Source organism: Piliocolobus tephrosceles, chromosome 7, assembly GCF_002776525.5.
Source record: "Piliocolobus tephrosceles isolate RC106 chromosome 7, ASM277652v3, whole genome shotgun sequence".
NCBI classification, from domain to species: Eukaryota; Metazoa; Chordata; class Mammalia; order Primates; family Cercopithecidae; genus Piliocolobus; species Piliocolobus tephrosceles.
Window position 1 is genome coordinate 37,643,760 of NC_045440.1, and position 17,369 is coordinate 37,661,128.

The following is a 17,369-nucleotide window of genomic DNA, read 5'->3' on the forward strand; positions in this document are numbered from 1 at the left end:
TGAAACTTCGCTCTTGTAGCCCAGGGTGGAGTGCAGAGGCGCAATCTCAGCTCACTGCAACCTTAGCTCCCCAGATTCAAGTGATTCTCCTGCCCCAGCCTCCCAAGAAGCTGGTGTTACAAGCATACACCACCACGCCTGGCTAATTTTTTGTATTTTTAGTAGAGACGGGGTTTCTCCATGTCGACCAGGCTGATCTCGAATCATTTCATTTTTCTGTTCTCTTTATTTTCCTTAACTATTTGGACATTTTTGTATTCTGTTTTTGTTTTAGTGATTTTCTTTAAATTTTAGTATTTGTAGTTAATGTTATATAATGTCTAAAGTTAATCATTACATATAGTCTTCTTGGAAATAACCCAAGGACTTCAGTCATTTAATTCCTTCCATTTTCAATGCTTGTTATTTGACTTTCAAATTTCTCCCAATAAGTCAGTGTTATTTTTGTTATTATCAAGTTTATGTTTAGTCAGTGAATACTAGGATTTTCCAGTATATTTCCCAGTCTTACTCACCATTTCTTTTCTAAAATTGTTATGTTTTGAAATAATTTATGGACAAAAAGTTGCAAAAATTGCATAGGGCTCTCATGTACACTTTGCCTAGCTTTTTCCAATCATAACATCTTACATGAACACTGCATTTCCACAGCCAGTATAGTGGTATAGGTACAATACTTTTAATACAACTAAAGATCTTATTCAGATTTGCTAGTGTTTGTATGCATTCACTTATGTGTGTGTATACTATTAGCACATTTTATCATCTGATTTGTTTACCAACACCACAATCATAATTCCTTTTGGAATCCTACTTTTACATTCTAGGTTCAATTATCTTTTTTCCCTTAGATTTATTGCAGTGTGATTGACAAACAAAAATTGATGATTTGCCTGATATATGTATATGCTGTAAAATGATTATCACAATTACTATAATTAACACATCTATCACCTCATATAATTACTTCTTTTTATGTGTGTAGTGAGAACACTTAAGATCTACTCCTTTGGCAAATGTCAAGCTTTTTACATCTAAGGTCATATCATCTGAAAACAGAGACAACTTCTTCCTTTTCAATTTGGATGTCCTTTTTTTCTTATTTCTTGCCTAATTCCTGTGGCTAGTGCTTCTAGTACTACACTGAATAGAAATGGCGAGAGGGGCTTCTTGTTTTATTCTTGATCTTAGACCAAAACTTTTTTTTGATAGCTTTTCCCTGTTAGGTTTAATGTAGCTGTGGGCTTGTAATACAGGTCTTTTGTTATGTTGAGGTGTATTTCTTCTATGATGAACTGTTGCAAGTTTTACTTAAATATGTTGAATTTTGTTTCCTGTAACTATCGAGTGTATTTTCAGCCATCCTTGCATCACAGATATATATCCCACTTGATCATGGTATATGATCCTTACAATGTTCTGTTAAAGTCAGTTCACTAGTATTTCGTTGAGGATTTTTACATCTATGTCAATCAAGGATATTGGCCTATTATTTTCTTTTCCTGTAATGTCCTTGTCTAACTTTGGTATCAGAGTAATGCTGTCCTTATAAGATGTGTTTGAAAGTGTTCCCTACTCTTTAATTTTTTGGAGGAGTCTGAGAAGGATTAGTATTAATTCTATTATAAAAGTTTGGTAGAATTTACCAGTGAAAATTTTTTTCTTTGTTGGGAGATGTTTTTTATTGCAAGTTTTATTTTTTCATGTATTTTTAAATTTGCCAAATAATAATTGTACATATCCATGGGGCACATAGGGATGTTTCAGTACATAATAATATATAGTGATCAGATCAAGGTAATTAGCATATATATGTCATCTCAAACATTTATCATTTCTTTGTTTTGGGAGGAATCAGTATCCTCCTTCTAGCTATTTGAAACTATATATTATTGTTAACTGTAGTCATCCTACAGTGATATAAAGAATTAGAACTTTTTTCTCATATCTCGCTGTAATCTTTGTAGACTTTAACAAATCTCTCCTTATCCCTCCCTTCCCCCTAATCTTCACAGCCTCTAGTATCTTCTATTCTACAAATTACTTCTGAGATCAACTTTCTTTTAGCTTCCACATATGAGTGAGAACATGCAATGTTTAACTTTCTGTTCCTGGTTTATTTCACTTAACAACATCCTTCAGTTCCTTCTGTGTTGTGGTGAATGACAGCATTTTATTTTCATGGTGAAATGACATTCCATTGTGTATCTATCTATACCACATTTTCTTTATTCATGTGTTGTTGGAGACTTGGGTTGATTCCATATCTTGACTATTATAAATAGTGCTGCAGTAGACATGGCAGTGCAAATGTCTCTTCGATACAATGGGTTTCTTTCCTTTGGATAAATGCCCAGTGGTGGGATTGCTGGTTCATATGGTAGTTGTATTTGTTGTTTTTTGAGGAGCTGCCCTACTGTTCTCCATAGTGGCTGTACCAGTTTACATTCCCATCAACAGTGTCCCTTTTCTCTGCATTCTTGCCAGCATTTGTTATTTTTTTGTCTTTTTGATAAAAGCCTTACTGACTGGGGTAAGAGATTACCTCATTGTGGTTTTGGTTTGCATTTCTATGAATATTAGTGATGTTGAACATTTTTTCTCATATTTGTTGGCCATTTGTGTGTCGCCTTTTGAGAAATATCTGTTCAGTTTATCTGCCCATTTTTAAATCTAATTTTAAATCTAATTTTTAAATCTATCTGCCCATTTTTAAATCTAATTTTCATGTTGAGATATTTGAAATCATTGTGTATTCTTGGTATTAATCCAGCAGTTTTCAAATATTTTCGCATACTCTGTAGGTTGTCCTTTCACTATGCTGATTGTTTCTTTTGCTGTGCAGACACTTTTTAATTTGATATAATCCCATTTGTTTATTTTTGCTTTTGTCACCTGTGCTTTTGAAGTCTTATTTATTTATTTATTTATTTATTTTGAGACGGAGTCTCGCTTTGTCACCCAGGCTGGAGCACAGTGGCCGGATCTCAGCTCACTGCAAGCTCCGCCTCCTGGGTTCACGCCATTCTCCCGCCTCAGCCTCCCGAGTAGCTGGGACTACAGGCGCCCGCCACCTCGCCCGGCTAGTTTTTTGTATTTTTCAGTAGAGACGGGGTTTCACCATGTTAGCCAGGATGGTCTCGATCTCCTGACCTCGTGATCCGGCCGTCTCGGCCTCCCAAACTGCTGGGATTACAGGCTTGAGCCACCGCGCCCAGCCTTGAAGTCTTATTTATAAAATCTTTTCCCAGACCAATGTCCTGATCATTTCCCCTATGTTTTCTTCTATGAGTTTCATTATTTTGGATTTTATATGTAGGCCTTTGATCCATTATGAGTTGTTGATTTTTTTTTTTTTTTTTGATATAGATTGAGAGTTAGGGGTCCACTTTCATTCCTATGCATGGGGATATCCAGTTTTCCCCAGGGCTATTTAATGAAGAGACTGTCCTTTCTCCAATGAATATTCTTGGCACCTTGTCAAAATTCAATTGGCTGTAGATATGTGGATTAATTTCTGAGTACTCTATTCTGTTCCATTAGTGTAAGTGTCTGTTTTCATGCCAGTATCATGCTGTTTTGGTTTCTCAGCTTTGTAGTATATTTTGAGTCTGGCAGTACAATTCTTCCAGCTTTACTCTTTTTTCTCGATTGTTTGGCTGTTCAGGGCCTTTTGTAGTTGGGAGTTTTTGATTACTCATGCAGTCTTCTACTTCTTATTTGATATGTTCAGATGTTCCCCTCCCTTCCTACGTCCTTCCTTCTCTACATCCCTCCCTCCCTTCCCCTCTTTCTCTCTTCCCTTCTTTCTCCCTCTCTCTCCTCTCTTTCTTTCCTTCTGTCCTTTCTTTTTCTCTTGCTCTATCGCCCAGGCTGGATTTCAGTGGTGTGTTTTAGGCTCACTGCAACCTTCCCCTCCCAGGTTCAAGTGATTCTTGGGCCTCAGCCTCAGAGTAGCTGGGGCAACAGGTGAGCCCCACCATGCCTGGCTATTTAAAAAAATTTTTAATACAGATGGGGTTTCACCATGTTGGTCAGGTTGGTCTCAAACTCCTGGCCTCAAGTGATCTGCCCACTTTGGCTTTCCTAAGTGCTGGGATTACAGGTGTGAGGCACCAGGCTTGGTGAGGTGTTCTGTTTACGATTCAGTTTTGATATGTTGTATCTTTCTTGGAATTTATCCATTTATTCTATTTATTTAGTTTGCATATAATTGCTGTAGGTTCCATTTTATTCTGGAGAAAGTACATTACAGTGATGTTCTATGTGTAATAATCTGTTTGATGTTTATTACTGATTTTTTTTTGTTTTATGTTCAATATTTAATTATAGGTTATATGGCTATGAAACTTCAGGTGAACAGTTATTTTCGTACGCCTTTTAAGGATATGCCTTTAAATATTAGCATGTACTGTTTATGGGATGTCTGCTATCAGTCTAATCGATTCATTTTTATCTTTATACTGAAACTTTATTTTTCTATAAGTTATGAAAATTTTCGGCCCTTATCTCTGCAATAATTGACTTCCCCATTCTGCCTTTTTTTCTCCTTCTGAACTTCCTGTATTTCAGTGTCCCCATTCTAGCCTCCGTGGTTGTGGTGGTGGTTGTTCTCTATTTCCTCCTTTTCCTTCATCTTCTTTTCTTCCTTTTCATTGTTTTTCTTTTATGATTGGAATAGGGCTTTTACAAACTGGGGCATAATTTGCATATCATGAAACTCATTATTTTTTAGTGTGTGCAGTATTATGAGTTTAGCAAATGTATACTCATACCACTAGCTCAATAAAATATAGAGCAGTTCTGTCATGCAAAAAATTTTGTCTCACCCCACTCCAGCTCTGGGCGCTGGTGGATCTGTTTTCTGTGCCTACAGTTTTGCCCATCAGAACTTTGTATAAATGGATTAATACATTACACAGTCTTTCCAGTCTGATTTCTATGCCATAGCTAATATATTTGAAATCCGTCCATGTTATTACGTGTATCAATAGTTTGCTCTCTTTTAAATACATTGTTTTATTGATATATAATTGATATACGATAATTTGCACATATTTTCAGTGTATAATTTGATGTTTTGATAATTTGAAAAGTAACACCCATTAAACCATCGACATGATCAAGATGGTAAAGGTATCTGTAACCCTCAAGAAATTTCTTATTTCCTTTTGTAATACCTCTCCTGGGCCTTTCCCTCCCGGTTCCTGTTTATCCCCAGATCACCACTTTGTTTTTCTTTTTCGAATTTTAATTTAGGTTCGGGGGTACATGTGCATGTTTGTTACAGGGTTAAATCATGTGTCACTGGGGTTTGGTATATAAATGATTTCATCCCCCAGGTAGTGAGCATAATACTTGTAACTGATCTGTGTAAGGTTTCAATTTCTTCATGGTTCAATCATGGTAGGTTGTATGTTTCTAGGTATTCATCCATTTCTTCTAGGTTTTCTAGTTTGTGTGTATAGAGGTGTTTGTAATAGTTTCTGAAGATTTTTGAAAATCTCTGTGGGGTCAGAGGTAATATCACTTTGGTCATTTCTTAGTGTGTTTATTTGGATCATCTGTTTTTAAATTAATCTAGCTAGTGGTCTATTAATCTTATTTGTTCCTTAAAAAAGAAACTTTCGGTTTTATTTATCTTTTCTCTGGATTATTGTGTCTCAGTTTCATTCAGTTCGGTTTGGATTTTGCTATTTATTTTCTTCTAGCTTTGGGTTGGGTTGCTCTTGTTTTTCTAGGTCTTCTAGGTGCGATGTTAGGTTGTTAACCTGAGATCTTTCTAACTTTTTGATGTATGCATTTAGCACTATAAACTTTCCTCTTAACACAGTTTAGCTGTACTCCAGGGTTTCTGTTATGTTATGTGTTTGTTTATATTAGTTTCAAAGAATTTTTTAATTTCTGCCTTAATTTCATTATTTACCAAAAAGTCATTCAGGAGCAGGTTGTTTAATTTCTATGTGATTGTATGATTTTGAAATTTCTTGGCATTGATTAATGTTTTTATTACACTGTGGTCTGAGAGTGTGACTGGTATGATTTAGGTTTTTAAGAATTTTTTGAGAAGTGCTTTATGACTGAGCATGTTGTCTTTCTCTGAGTATGTGCCATGTGCCGATGTGAAGAATTTATATTGTGATGGTGTTGGGTGGAGTATTTTGTAGATGTCTGTTAGGTCTACTTGGTCAAGTGCCATGTTGATGTTCCAAATACTTTTGTTAGTTTTCTGCCTCAATGATCTGCATAACACTTTCAGTGGGGTGTTGAAGTTTCCCACTAAAATAGTCTACCACACTATTATTGTGTGGTTCTCAACATCTCTTCATAGGTCTCTAGAAACTTGTTTTATGAATCCAAGTGTTTCACTGTTGGGCCCATATATATTTAGGATCATTAAGTCTTCTTGTTGAATTAAACCCTTTATGTAATGTCTTCTTTGTCCTTTTTTATTGTTTTTGGTTTAAAGTGTGTTTTATCTTAAATAAGAAAGCACCTTCTGCTCTTTTGTTTTTTTTCCTTTGTTTGCTTGATGGATCTTTCTCCTTCCCTTTACTTTGAGCTTATGGGTGTCATTGCAGGTGAGTTGGTCTTTTGAAGGCAGCATGTAGTTGGATCTTGCTTCTTTATACACTTTGCCACTCTGTGTTTTTAAGTAGGGCATTTATCCCATTTACATTCAAGGTTAATATTGTTATGTGCAGATTTGATCCTGTCATCATGTTATTAGCTGGTTGTTATGTAGATTTGATTGTATATTTGCTTTTATAGTGTCAGGGAGCTATGCATGTAAGTATAATTTTGTGGTGGCAGGTAGCTGGTTCTTATATAGATTTGATTATATATTTGCTTTATAGTGTCAGGGCTATGCATGTAATGGTCTTCTCTTTCCATGTTTTGCTCTCCCTTAAGGACTTGTTATAAGACAGATATGGTGGTAACAAATTCCCTTAGCATTGGCTTGTTTGAAAAAGATTTTATTTTTCCTCTGCTTATGATGCTTTGTTTGACTGGATACGCAATTTTTGGTTGAAATTTCTTTTCTTTAAGGATGCTGAATATAGGTCCCCAAATCTTCTGACTTGTAAGGTTTCTGCCGAAAATTCTGCTGTTAGCCTGTTGGGGTTCCCTTTGTGGGTGACCTGTCCCTTCTCCCAAGCTGCCTTTAAGATTTATTCTTTTACATTGCCTTTGGAGAATCTGATGACTATGTGTCTTGGGGATGGTCATCTTGTATGGTATCTCACAGAGGTTCTCTGAATATCCTGAATTTGCATGTCAACATCTCTAGTGAGGTTGGGAAAATTTTTGTGGAAATATTCTCCAATATGTTTTCCAATTTGCTTGCTTTCTCTTCATCTCAGGAATGCCAACGAGTCCCAGGTTTGGTCTCTACATATTGCTCTGATATTTTGTTCATTTAAAAATTATTTTTTCTTTTTTCTAGTGTGCCTGTGTTTTTTCAAAGAAATGGTCTTCAAGCTCTGAGATTCTTTCCTCACCATGGTCTATTCTGTTATAATGCTTTCAATTACTTTATGAAATTCCTGTAGTGATTTTTTCATTTCTAGAAGTTCAGTTTATTTTTCTCTTAAAATGGCTATGTCATCTTTTAACTCTTGGACCACGTTGCTATGTTCCTTGGCTTGAGTTTCAACCTTCTGTATGTCGATGACCTTCCTTGCCATTCAGATTTAGCATTATATGTCTGTCATTATAGCCATTTCAGTCTGGTTAAGAACAATAGCTGGAGAGCTATTGTGGTTGTTTGGTGCTAAGAAGACACTGTGTCTTTTTGAGTTGTCAGAGTTCTTGCTTTGGTTCTTTCTCATTTGTGTGGGCTGATATTCCCTTAATCTTTGAAATTGCTGTCTTTTGTATGGAGCTTTCTGCTTTTACATTCTCTGATGCCTTAAGGGTTTCACTGTGATATGAGTTAGGTTTAGGCAATTGGCTTCATTTCTGGATGATTTCAGGGGGCCAAGGCTCAAATTAGCATTCCTGGGCTATGTGCTCTATCCCTGGATGGTTGGGACCTGGCCTGTGTCTTTATTCTCTGTCCCCTTAAGGTTAAACCCCTGCTGCACTGGAGAGGCCAAGGTATTCCCAGTCTGCTGGCAACAACCCTCCAATGGGAGCTGCCAGCAAAAGCACTGGGGTGGGCCAGTGGTGGGCCCATGTATATGTGCATGCAGGCAGGGTGGGTGGGGGTTCCCCCATTTGTGCATGCTTCTCATAGGTCTGATTGCCATGAGAGCACCCTGAACAAAGAAAAGCAGGGGTTTTTATTTCTAATGCAGCTTGTCCCTACTACTGTGTCCTGCCTCCATTGGCTGGACTTGGACTGCACAATTTAAGCTGAACCCGGTTGGCTAACTTGAAAAGTGCAGGAATGCGGTTACACTGGTGGGAAGGTGGGAAGATCAGTTTCAGCAGGAGTAGCCGTTGCAATGGGAGAGGTAATTTACAGAGTGGGTAGCAGATGTGGAATGTGGGCTGTATAGATAAGGACTGGCAGGAAGGTTGTTTACCAGGGCAGGGAGACACAGTAAGTAAAGAAGTCTGGCCTTGAAAGCAGGGAACAACAAACAAGCAAACTTAAGCAAACTAAACCTTTGAAGAAGAATTTCTTACTGTATTTAACATGAACGTTCAGGTACAAGTCGCTATGTGAATATATGCTTTCCTTCTCTTGGTTAATGCCTAGGAATAGAATAATTGGGTAATAAAATAAGTGTATGTTTAAATTCTAAAGGAAGAGCTATGTTTTCCGAAGTGGTTTTGGCATCTTGTATTTCAGCCACTAGTGTATGAGAGTTTTAGTTGTCAATAAAACTTGTCATATCCTTGTCAATATCCTTGACAATATGTGGTCTCATTTTTTTTTAACATTACCAATTCTGATATTGTGTAGTGGTATCTCATTATAATTTTAATTTTAATTTCTCTAATGGTTAATCATGTTGACACTTGTTTCATATGGTTATTTGCCATTTGTATACCTTCTTTGGAGAAATGTCTATTCAAATTATGGGTTGTTTTCCTTTTTATTGTATTTTTCAAATCTTTTGATCATTTTTGAAATGGGTTTGTTGTATTTTGAGTGTTCTGAATATAAGTCCATCATTATATATGTAATTTGGAAACATGTCATCTCGGTCTAAGGCTTGTCTTTTAATACTTTTAACAATCTTTTAAACAGCAAATGTTGTAAATGTTTAGTAAAACCAGTGTATCAATTTCTTTTTTTATAGATCGTAATTTTGGTGCTGTAGCTAAGAAATAATTGCCTAACCCAAGTTTACAGATTTTCTCCTGTGATTTCTTCTAAAAGTTTCAGTTTTAGGTTTTGCCTTTAGATCTATATCTAATTTGAATTAATTTTTATATATGTTAAGAAATATGGAAATAGTGTATTTTGCACAAAAATTTTTAATTATTCTTACACCATTGATTTTAAACTTTGTTAGGTAGGATCAAAATAGTCACCCACAAAAAGACAGTACCATTCTGAGTAACTCTATCCATCTTACTCTGAATTACCATATATTCAACTGAGGTAGAAGGAACTCAAACTATTCCTGTCCTTCTGTGAGCACAAGAAATTATTCCCTTTGTTCATTTTGGATAAATGGTTTTACTCTGGCTCAGGTAGTTCCCTCACTGGCAAGCATTCATCAGTTCTCTGCAGAAGATGCAAGGGGTTGGGGGGATGGTCCTCCGCCAATCTCAGGATTCCTTCTAAACATTTTCTTTTTTTCTGTGGTGTTCTGCCCTGTGAACCCTAGCTTCCTTGCCCTTCCTAGGACCCCAATTCTATCACCTCAACTCAGACTACTGAGATTTGCCTCAGTTTCCCTCACTGCACTACAGCCTGAAAACTCTCCCTAGACAATAAGAAGACTCAATCACAGAACTCACCTTGTTTCCTTCTCTCAAAGTTCACTGTACTGCACTGTCTAGTAGCCAGTGTGTGAAATCAATTGTTTCATACATTTTGTTTGTATTTTTGGACATTCTGGCAGGAGGGTAAATTTAGTCTTACTCCATCTTGGCCAGAATTAGAGTATGCTTTTAGTATTTGCAACTTTCACATATTTTTAATCTCTGTGTCTCACATTCTGATTAATTTTCTTAGCTCACTCTTTCATTTCTCTAATTTTTCTTTCCTGTCTGTCCTGGTTTAGACTTATGGATTCCATTCCTGCAAAGATCTCTATGAGGAGTCTAAATATTCTCAGATTAAAGCATTTTTTAAGCAAATCGTTTGTAGCGCTTGTTGCATGAATTCATGTGTTAGTGTAGTGTTGACATTAACTCTTAGTGGTTTGTAATGATAGACTCTTTTATTGTCAGTGTCTTTGATGTTTCCCATGAGAATTCTGTGTGTGCTGTGTTATGAAGACATATATGTAGGTTGTTGTATTAGTCCATTTTCATACTGCTATACAGAACTGCCCAAGACTGGGGTAATTTATAAAGGAAAGAGGTTTAATTGACTCACAGTTTAGCATGACTGGGAAGGCCTCAGGAAACCTACAGTCATGGCAGAAGGCGAAGGGGAAGCAAGGCACCTTCTTCACAAGGCGGCAGGAGGGAGAAGTGCCAAGTGGAGGGGGAAGAACCTCTTATAAAACAATCAGATCTCATGAGAACTCACTCACTATCATGAGAAAGGCGTGGGGGAAACCACTACCAAGATTCGATTACTTCCACCTGGTCTCTCTCGATGCATGGGGATTATGGGGATTACAATTTAAGGTAAGATTTGGGTGGGGACACGAAGCCTAACCATACCAGTTGTTTAATTTTTTCTTTCTTAAAGAAAAAATATTTTTAAAAATTTACCATGCATAGTGTTCAAGAATTTGTGGGGGTGTGAACTGGGGTCCTAAAACTGCGCTTTTTGGACACTTGGGAGTCCTACTTCTCTTCTTGATGCATTTTTTCTCTCTGTTTATGCATATTTCCCTCTTGCATTCCAAAAGTCACTGGTCAGAAATTTTATTATTCCTGCTTCGTTGGTCCCTTCTGGCTCCTGGTTTAGTTAAAGAGTTCACTTACAGCATGTCTACATCCGAAGGTCTGGGGCTTCAGCTCCTTCTAAGTCAGTGCTATTAAAACTCTGGCCTCAGAGGTAATCTTTTCTTTAAAAATGAATAAAAAACCAAAAGTTGGATAATGAAGGTCAGGATCAGACATTTAAGGTCACATCTATATTCTGTGTTTAGAAGAGACCAGAAAAAGCAAATTTGGGTGTTTTTGATACTCTCCTCATTGCAGGATTTGAAATGTGCTCTTCTCATGGATGAGGTATATGGCTAAATAAAAATGTTATTTATTTGCATCTGTGTTCATTGACCTTTGGACAATATTTTATTTAGTAATAATTAGTCTTATAAGGAGATAATACTGATTATAAAATGGACCGATTTTCATTCATGAAGTTGGCAAGTTCTCTTAGTACTAATGTGAGACATTTTCAATTTTGTTTTTTAGATCTAAATCGGAAGGTAGCACTCAGACATATGCCAGCCAGTAAGTAGATTAGAAGGTGTTTTTAAGATACATGTTGAAAATTAAGAATTAATTGATAATTCACAATTTATTTCTCAATTTTTTTTTGGACTTCAATTGGTAAAGCAATGCACTGAAATCCAGACTGCTAATATATAGTCTAATTTAGTTTCTAATAAATTAGTCCTTTCTTCATTTAATAAATGTTTACTGGAAGTCTCTTCTGAGGAAACAAGCAATAAAATAGCTGATGCTAAAATGAGATAGGACATGTATAATTAGTAAAGAAAAAGAATGTATAGTGCTTAGAAGTTACCCAGCTTGTGTTATAGAGCCATGTGCTGCATAATAATGTTTTGGTAAATGATAAACCACATGTATGATTGTGGTTCCATAAGATTATAATGAAGGTGAAAAATTCCTGTAGCCTAGTAATGTTGTAGTCAACACAACATCAGACAGCAATGCATTACTCACTTGTTTGTGGTGATGCTGGTGTAAGCAAACCTACTGCGCAAAGCAAAATATGCAGAATTCTCATGAGACAATCAATGCTACTTAACCTTACAAAAAAAAAAAAAAAAGCCACCAAAAGTGGTAATGCCAACAGCCAAAGCAATCTAAAGAAATACAGGTAATTGAAAAACTTCAAAAAAATGCTTAGGATCTGCATAGAGGTTGAAAAACAAATGGAATCCATTAAACAAGAAATAAAGGAGCTGAAAAAAGATTTTCTTATTTTTAAATTGTTTAGGGAAATCACTCAGAATACAACATAAACAGAATAATAACATACAAAAGACCAGTTAAGAAACGAAAGAATTCAGAGATAGAAAATTTAGAGTGGGGAATAGTCAATATTTGAAGAAATAAGGTCTTGGACTTTTACAAAATTGAAGATGGGTAATTAAGTGTCAGAGAATACGGAGTCCAGTTCACAGACTGTTAGAAAATAGTGAGAACTGAAGTTATAGTTAAAAAATATGAATAGGGGCTGTGTATGTTGGGTCATGCCTGTAATCCCAGCACTTTGGGAGGCTGAGGTGTGCGGTACACCTGAAAATTAAAAATTAAAAAATTAGCCAGGCATGATGGCATGAGCCTGTGGTCCCGGCTGCTTGGGAGGCTGAGGTGGGAGGATTGCTTTAGCTTAGGAGTTCAAAACTGCAGTGAGCCATGATCACCAGTGAGCTCCAGAAAAAAAAGAAAAAAGAAAAAAAAGAAATAAAAGAAACATAAGTAGGATGAATAGGGACAAAATGCAATTTATTGATGATCAAAAGAACAGAACAATTAGGTCAATGTAATTGGCTCTCCCAAACCCATAATTATTTTAGAAATTTATACATCTAGATTCATGACTTCTGTCACAATCTATAAAATTCCATCCGTTTGTTGTTTACCCAAGCAGTACACTAATTCAGTCATGAGTCGCTTAACACAAGGATACATTCTGAGAAATGCACTGTTAGGTGATTGTGTTATTGTGTGAACATCACAGAGTGTACTTACAAAATCCTAGATGGTATAGCCTAATATGTACCTAGGTTATATCCTATAACCTTATATATATAAGCCTGTACAGCATGTTATCATATGGAATACTGTAAGCAACTGTAACTGATTGGCTATTTATGTATTGAAACAGAAAAGGTTCTGTAAAAATATGATATAAAAGATAAAAAATGATATGTCTGTATAGGGCACTTACAATGAATGAAACTTGCAGGACTAGAAGTTGCTCCGGGTGAGTCAGTGAGTGGTGAGTGAATGTGCAGGCCTAGGACGTTACTGAGTACTGCTATAAACTGTATAAACACTGTGCACTTAGGCTACATTAAATTTACTTAAAAATTTATTTCTTCAATAATAAATTAACCTTACATTTACTATAACTTTTCAAATTGATAAACTTTTAAATTTTATAAAACTTTTTGACTTTTGTAATAACAGCTCAAAAACAAACACAGTGTACAAATTTCTTTCTTTATATCTTTGTTGGCTTTTTTGTCTTAATTTTTTTTTTCTTTTTAAACTTTTTTGTTAAAAACTAAGACACAAACAAACACATTAGCCTTGGCCTATGCAGGGTCAAGACAACCAGTATTACTGTCTTCCATCTCCACATTTTGTCCTGTGGGAGGTCTTCAGAAGTGATGATAGATCTTGAGCTGTCATCGGCCAGGATAACAATGCCACCTTCTGGATACGTCTTGAAGGACCTGCTTGAGGTTGTTTTACAGTTAACTTTCTTTTTTCTTTAAATAAGCAAAAGGAGTACACTCTAAAATAGTGATAGAAAAAGGATAGTATAGGCCTGGCGTGGTGGCTCAATCCTGTAATCCCAGCACTTTGGGAGGCTAAGGCGGGCGATCACCCGAGGTCAGGAGTTCAAAACTAGCCTAGTCAACATGGTGAAACCCTGTCTCTACTATAAATAAATAAATAAATAAATAAATAAATAAATAAATAAATAAATAAGTAGCCAGGAGTGGTGGCACATGCCTGTAATCCCAGCTACTCAGGAGTCTGAGGCAGGAGAATCACTTGAGCCCGGGATGCGTAGGTTGCAGCGAGACGAGATCTCGACATTGCACTCCAGCCTGGGAGACAGAGTGAGACTCCACCTCAAAAAACAAACAAACAAAATGATAGGATAGTAAACACATAAACCAAAACCAGTTATTATTATCATTATCATGTATTTTGTACTGTACATAATTGTATGTGATGTACTTTCATATGACTGGCAGCACTGTAGGTTTAGATACTTCTCAAGTCATTCAGCCTGAGCTCCTGTTTACCCTGTGAGCTCTCAGTTTTATCATTTTTATTGGCAACAGGAGAGTCTTTCCTTGCTGTGAGCCTCAGTTGTGTATCAAATGTTTGTGTGTGTGATTTTTTTTTCAGCACTCCTCTATGCAAGGAATGGAAAGGGAAAATTGTTTTGCCAGCTCACTCTGCTAGATTGCCTAGGGGGCAGTATAGGTTTTAATTTACAAAATATTGTCTTTTTTTTTTTTTTTTTAACAGTGAATAAAAAACCAAAAGTTGGGGTATGAAGGTGAGAATCATTCAAAGTCAAATCTACGTTCTATGTTTAGAAATAGCTAATCTGTGTTTTTTCTGAACAAATCTATATTCTATGGTCAGAAAAAGCAAATCTGTGTTTTGTGGATACTCTCCTCGTTGTAGGATTTGAAATGTGCCCTTCTTATGGATGAGGTATGGGGTAGATGAAAATGTTATTTTTTTGCATCTATGTTCAGTGACCTTTGGACATCATTTTATTTATTAGTAGTCTTTTAAAGAGATAATACTAATTATAAAATGGCCCGATTTTCATTCATGAAGTTGGCAAGTTTTCTTAGTACTAACTTGAGGCATTGCTTTCAATTTTTCTTTTTAGATCCATCTCAGAAGGCAGCACTCAGACATATGCCAGCCAGTAAGTAGGTTAGAAGATGTTTTTAAGATACATGTTGAAAATTAAGAATTTATTGATAATTTGCAATTTATTTCTAAATATTTTTGAACAATGTCAATCGGTAAAGCAATGCACTAAAATCCAGACTGCTAAGATACAGTCAAATTTAGTTTCTAACAAATTAGTCCTTTCTTTATTTAATAAATGTTTACTGGAAGTCTCTTCTAAGGAAACAAGGAATAAAATAGCTGATTCTAAAATGAGATAGGACATATATAATTAGTAAAGAAAAAGAATGTATAGGGCCTAGAAGTTACCCAGCTGGTGTTACAGACCCATGTGCTTCATAACAATGTTTTGGTGAAGGAGAAACCACATGTATGGTGGTGGTTCCATAAGATTATAATGAAGGCGAAAATTCCTATAGCCTAATGATGTTGTAGCCATCACAACATCAGACAGCAATGCATTACTCACTTGTTTGTGGTGATGCTGGTGTAAACAAACCTACTGTGCTTTGCAGAAGACTCCTTGTGGAGGTCATGTTTTACCCTCCTGTGTTGATAAATTTTTACATTAACTGTTACTCTGGAATTCATGGGAAGCATGGATTGGTGTCCTTATCCTGTACATGTAAAGAATTAAGACTCCTGTTTCTCTGTGTGATTTTTCCATCCAAATTCCTAAACCAGTTTAGGTGCTCAGGGTTCCCATGCCACCTGGTGTTGATTTTTCATCTCTACTTCTGAAGCAGTTTCCCTAATGCATCTCTGTGTCTAGTGGCCACAGCTTTTACTATCCCTGCCTTTCAGGGCTTCCAGGTTTAGAGAAGGAGATCAGCTTCATCTTTCTAGGAAGTCTCAATGCTTGATAAGCTGATGTGGCTTATGAAACTGAATTATGTACCCCCCAAGTCATTCAGATTTAGTTTGTATTTACCTTTTGCATTTTCATTTCTCTCCCTCTATCACTAGAAATGGCCTTTTTTCTCGTAAAGTTTTAGTAAATAGTATGTGTTGTTTTTGCACTAGTTCTCTATGTGTAGGATAGGAGGGGAAATTACCATACCTCCCCATCAGCTCAGTCTCTTGATATTAGTGTGGATTTTGAATCACAACCTATAGCAATGTATTTGTCAATGGACAGACTCTGAAGGCCAGAATCAGACATTTAAAATGAAGCATATATTCTGTGCTAGAAAGTGAAAAAGAGAAAAACAAATCTGTTTTCTTGTTCCTCTGCTTAGCTGAAGATTTGAAATTTATACTTTTTATGGACATTGCATATGAATAAAACTTTACTTGTTTGCATATGCTAATTTAGTATTTTGAAATTATTCATCAGTGGTGATTCTTGGTATCAAATAATTAACACAGTTTATAAAATTATCCGACATTCATTGTGGAAGCACATTTTTGTTTAGTGTTAATGAGGAAGCATTATTTTTTTGCTTTCTTTTAGAACCAGATCAGAAAGCAGCAGTCAAGATGATACTAGCAAGTAAGTGAATTAGGAGGCATTTTTTAAAGTAATAAGTATGTGTTAAAAATTGAGATGAACAAATTAATAATTAATAATGACTTGCTAACTATTAACTGAGTAGCCACAATTAGTAAAGTACTATACCTTAAAACAACCTATTTGCTGATCTAGCAACTTGTGAGTATTTGTCTAAATAAGACAATATCTTCTTTCCTGCAGTTTAGTTAACATGTGTTGGGAGTTTATTTTTGGGAAACAAAGGAAAACATTTTTGGTGAAATGTTTAAGGAGCTAATTCATAAAAAGGATCTTTTTGTATTCTTTTTCTTGGAGTACACGAAGGGGAAGTTTACTTTTTTATTTGGAAATGGTACAACTAGAAACTAATATGTATGCTGATGAATAACTGAGTGAATGCTCACATAGGTCACTTGGGAAGAATTTGTTGAAAATAAAAAAGCATCACAAAGAAACAAAAATTCCACATCTTTCATAGCCTCTCAGTATTACTAGGTCCCCCTCCATTTCCTGAAAGGTGGATGTCTTTTTATAATAATCTAATAAGTCTTTACTTCCCCACACTCAGCAATTGTGGGTTTCGGGTCCTTCTGCAGATACAAAATGCTTTGAAGTTTTTACTGCTCCCTCTCTGAGTTATAGTTTTTATATATATTTATAGGGGGCTGGTGTTACTCTTTCCAGGTTCCTCCAAGCCCACTGCTGTCCCCAAGCACATCCAAATCCACAGGGCAAACTCTAAGCTGCACAACGAGGTTGTATGATTTCTTTTGTTCCAGAAGAAATTTACCTCTTCAGTAAGAATGCCTGCATTTCTCATTTCTAATCTGTCTCATTATTCTTCTTCCTTACAGTGACACTTTGGAGTCATGAGTTTGTCTTTAAAATGTTGATTTTTATCATCATGTCCATTCTTATTATTGTG

General features: G+C 36.0%; 1 protein-coding gene across 14 annotated transcripts in view; it reads left to right on the top strand.

The window, feature by feature from the left end:
* The window catches only part of ADAM32 (ADAM metallopeptidase domain 32), a 194,334-nt gene that overhangs the window by 138,007 nt on the left and 38,958 nt on the right, over nt 1-17,369 (top strand). For 3 of the 14 annotated variants that reach the window (XR_002732041.2, XR_002732042.2, XR_002732040.2), the window contains exons 1-6: nt 8,445-8,656; nt 11,500-11,538; nt 14,551-14,581; nt 14,927-14,965; nt 16,406-16,444; nt 17,129-17,199. The exons of 1 other annotated variant lie outside the window; for it this stretch is intronic. Coding sequence is in view for 2 of the 13 variants with exons in the window: in XM_023214500.2 (XP_023070268.1) it covers nt 11,500-11,538; nt 14,927-14,965; nt 16,406-16,444 (117 nt within the window). In the remaining 11 variants the exon portion in view is untranslated. Of the gene's footprint in view, nt 1-8,437; nt 8,657-11,499; nt 11,539-14,550; nt 14,582-14,926; nt 14,974-16,405; nt 16,445-17,128; nt 17,242-17,369 lie in introns of those variants that run through there. 10 more of the 14 variants (XR_002732044.1, XR_002732045.1, XM_023214500.2 and 7 more) reach the window with 8 other exon arrangements.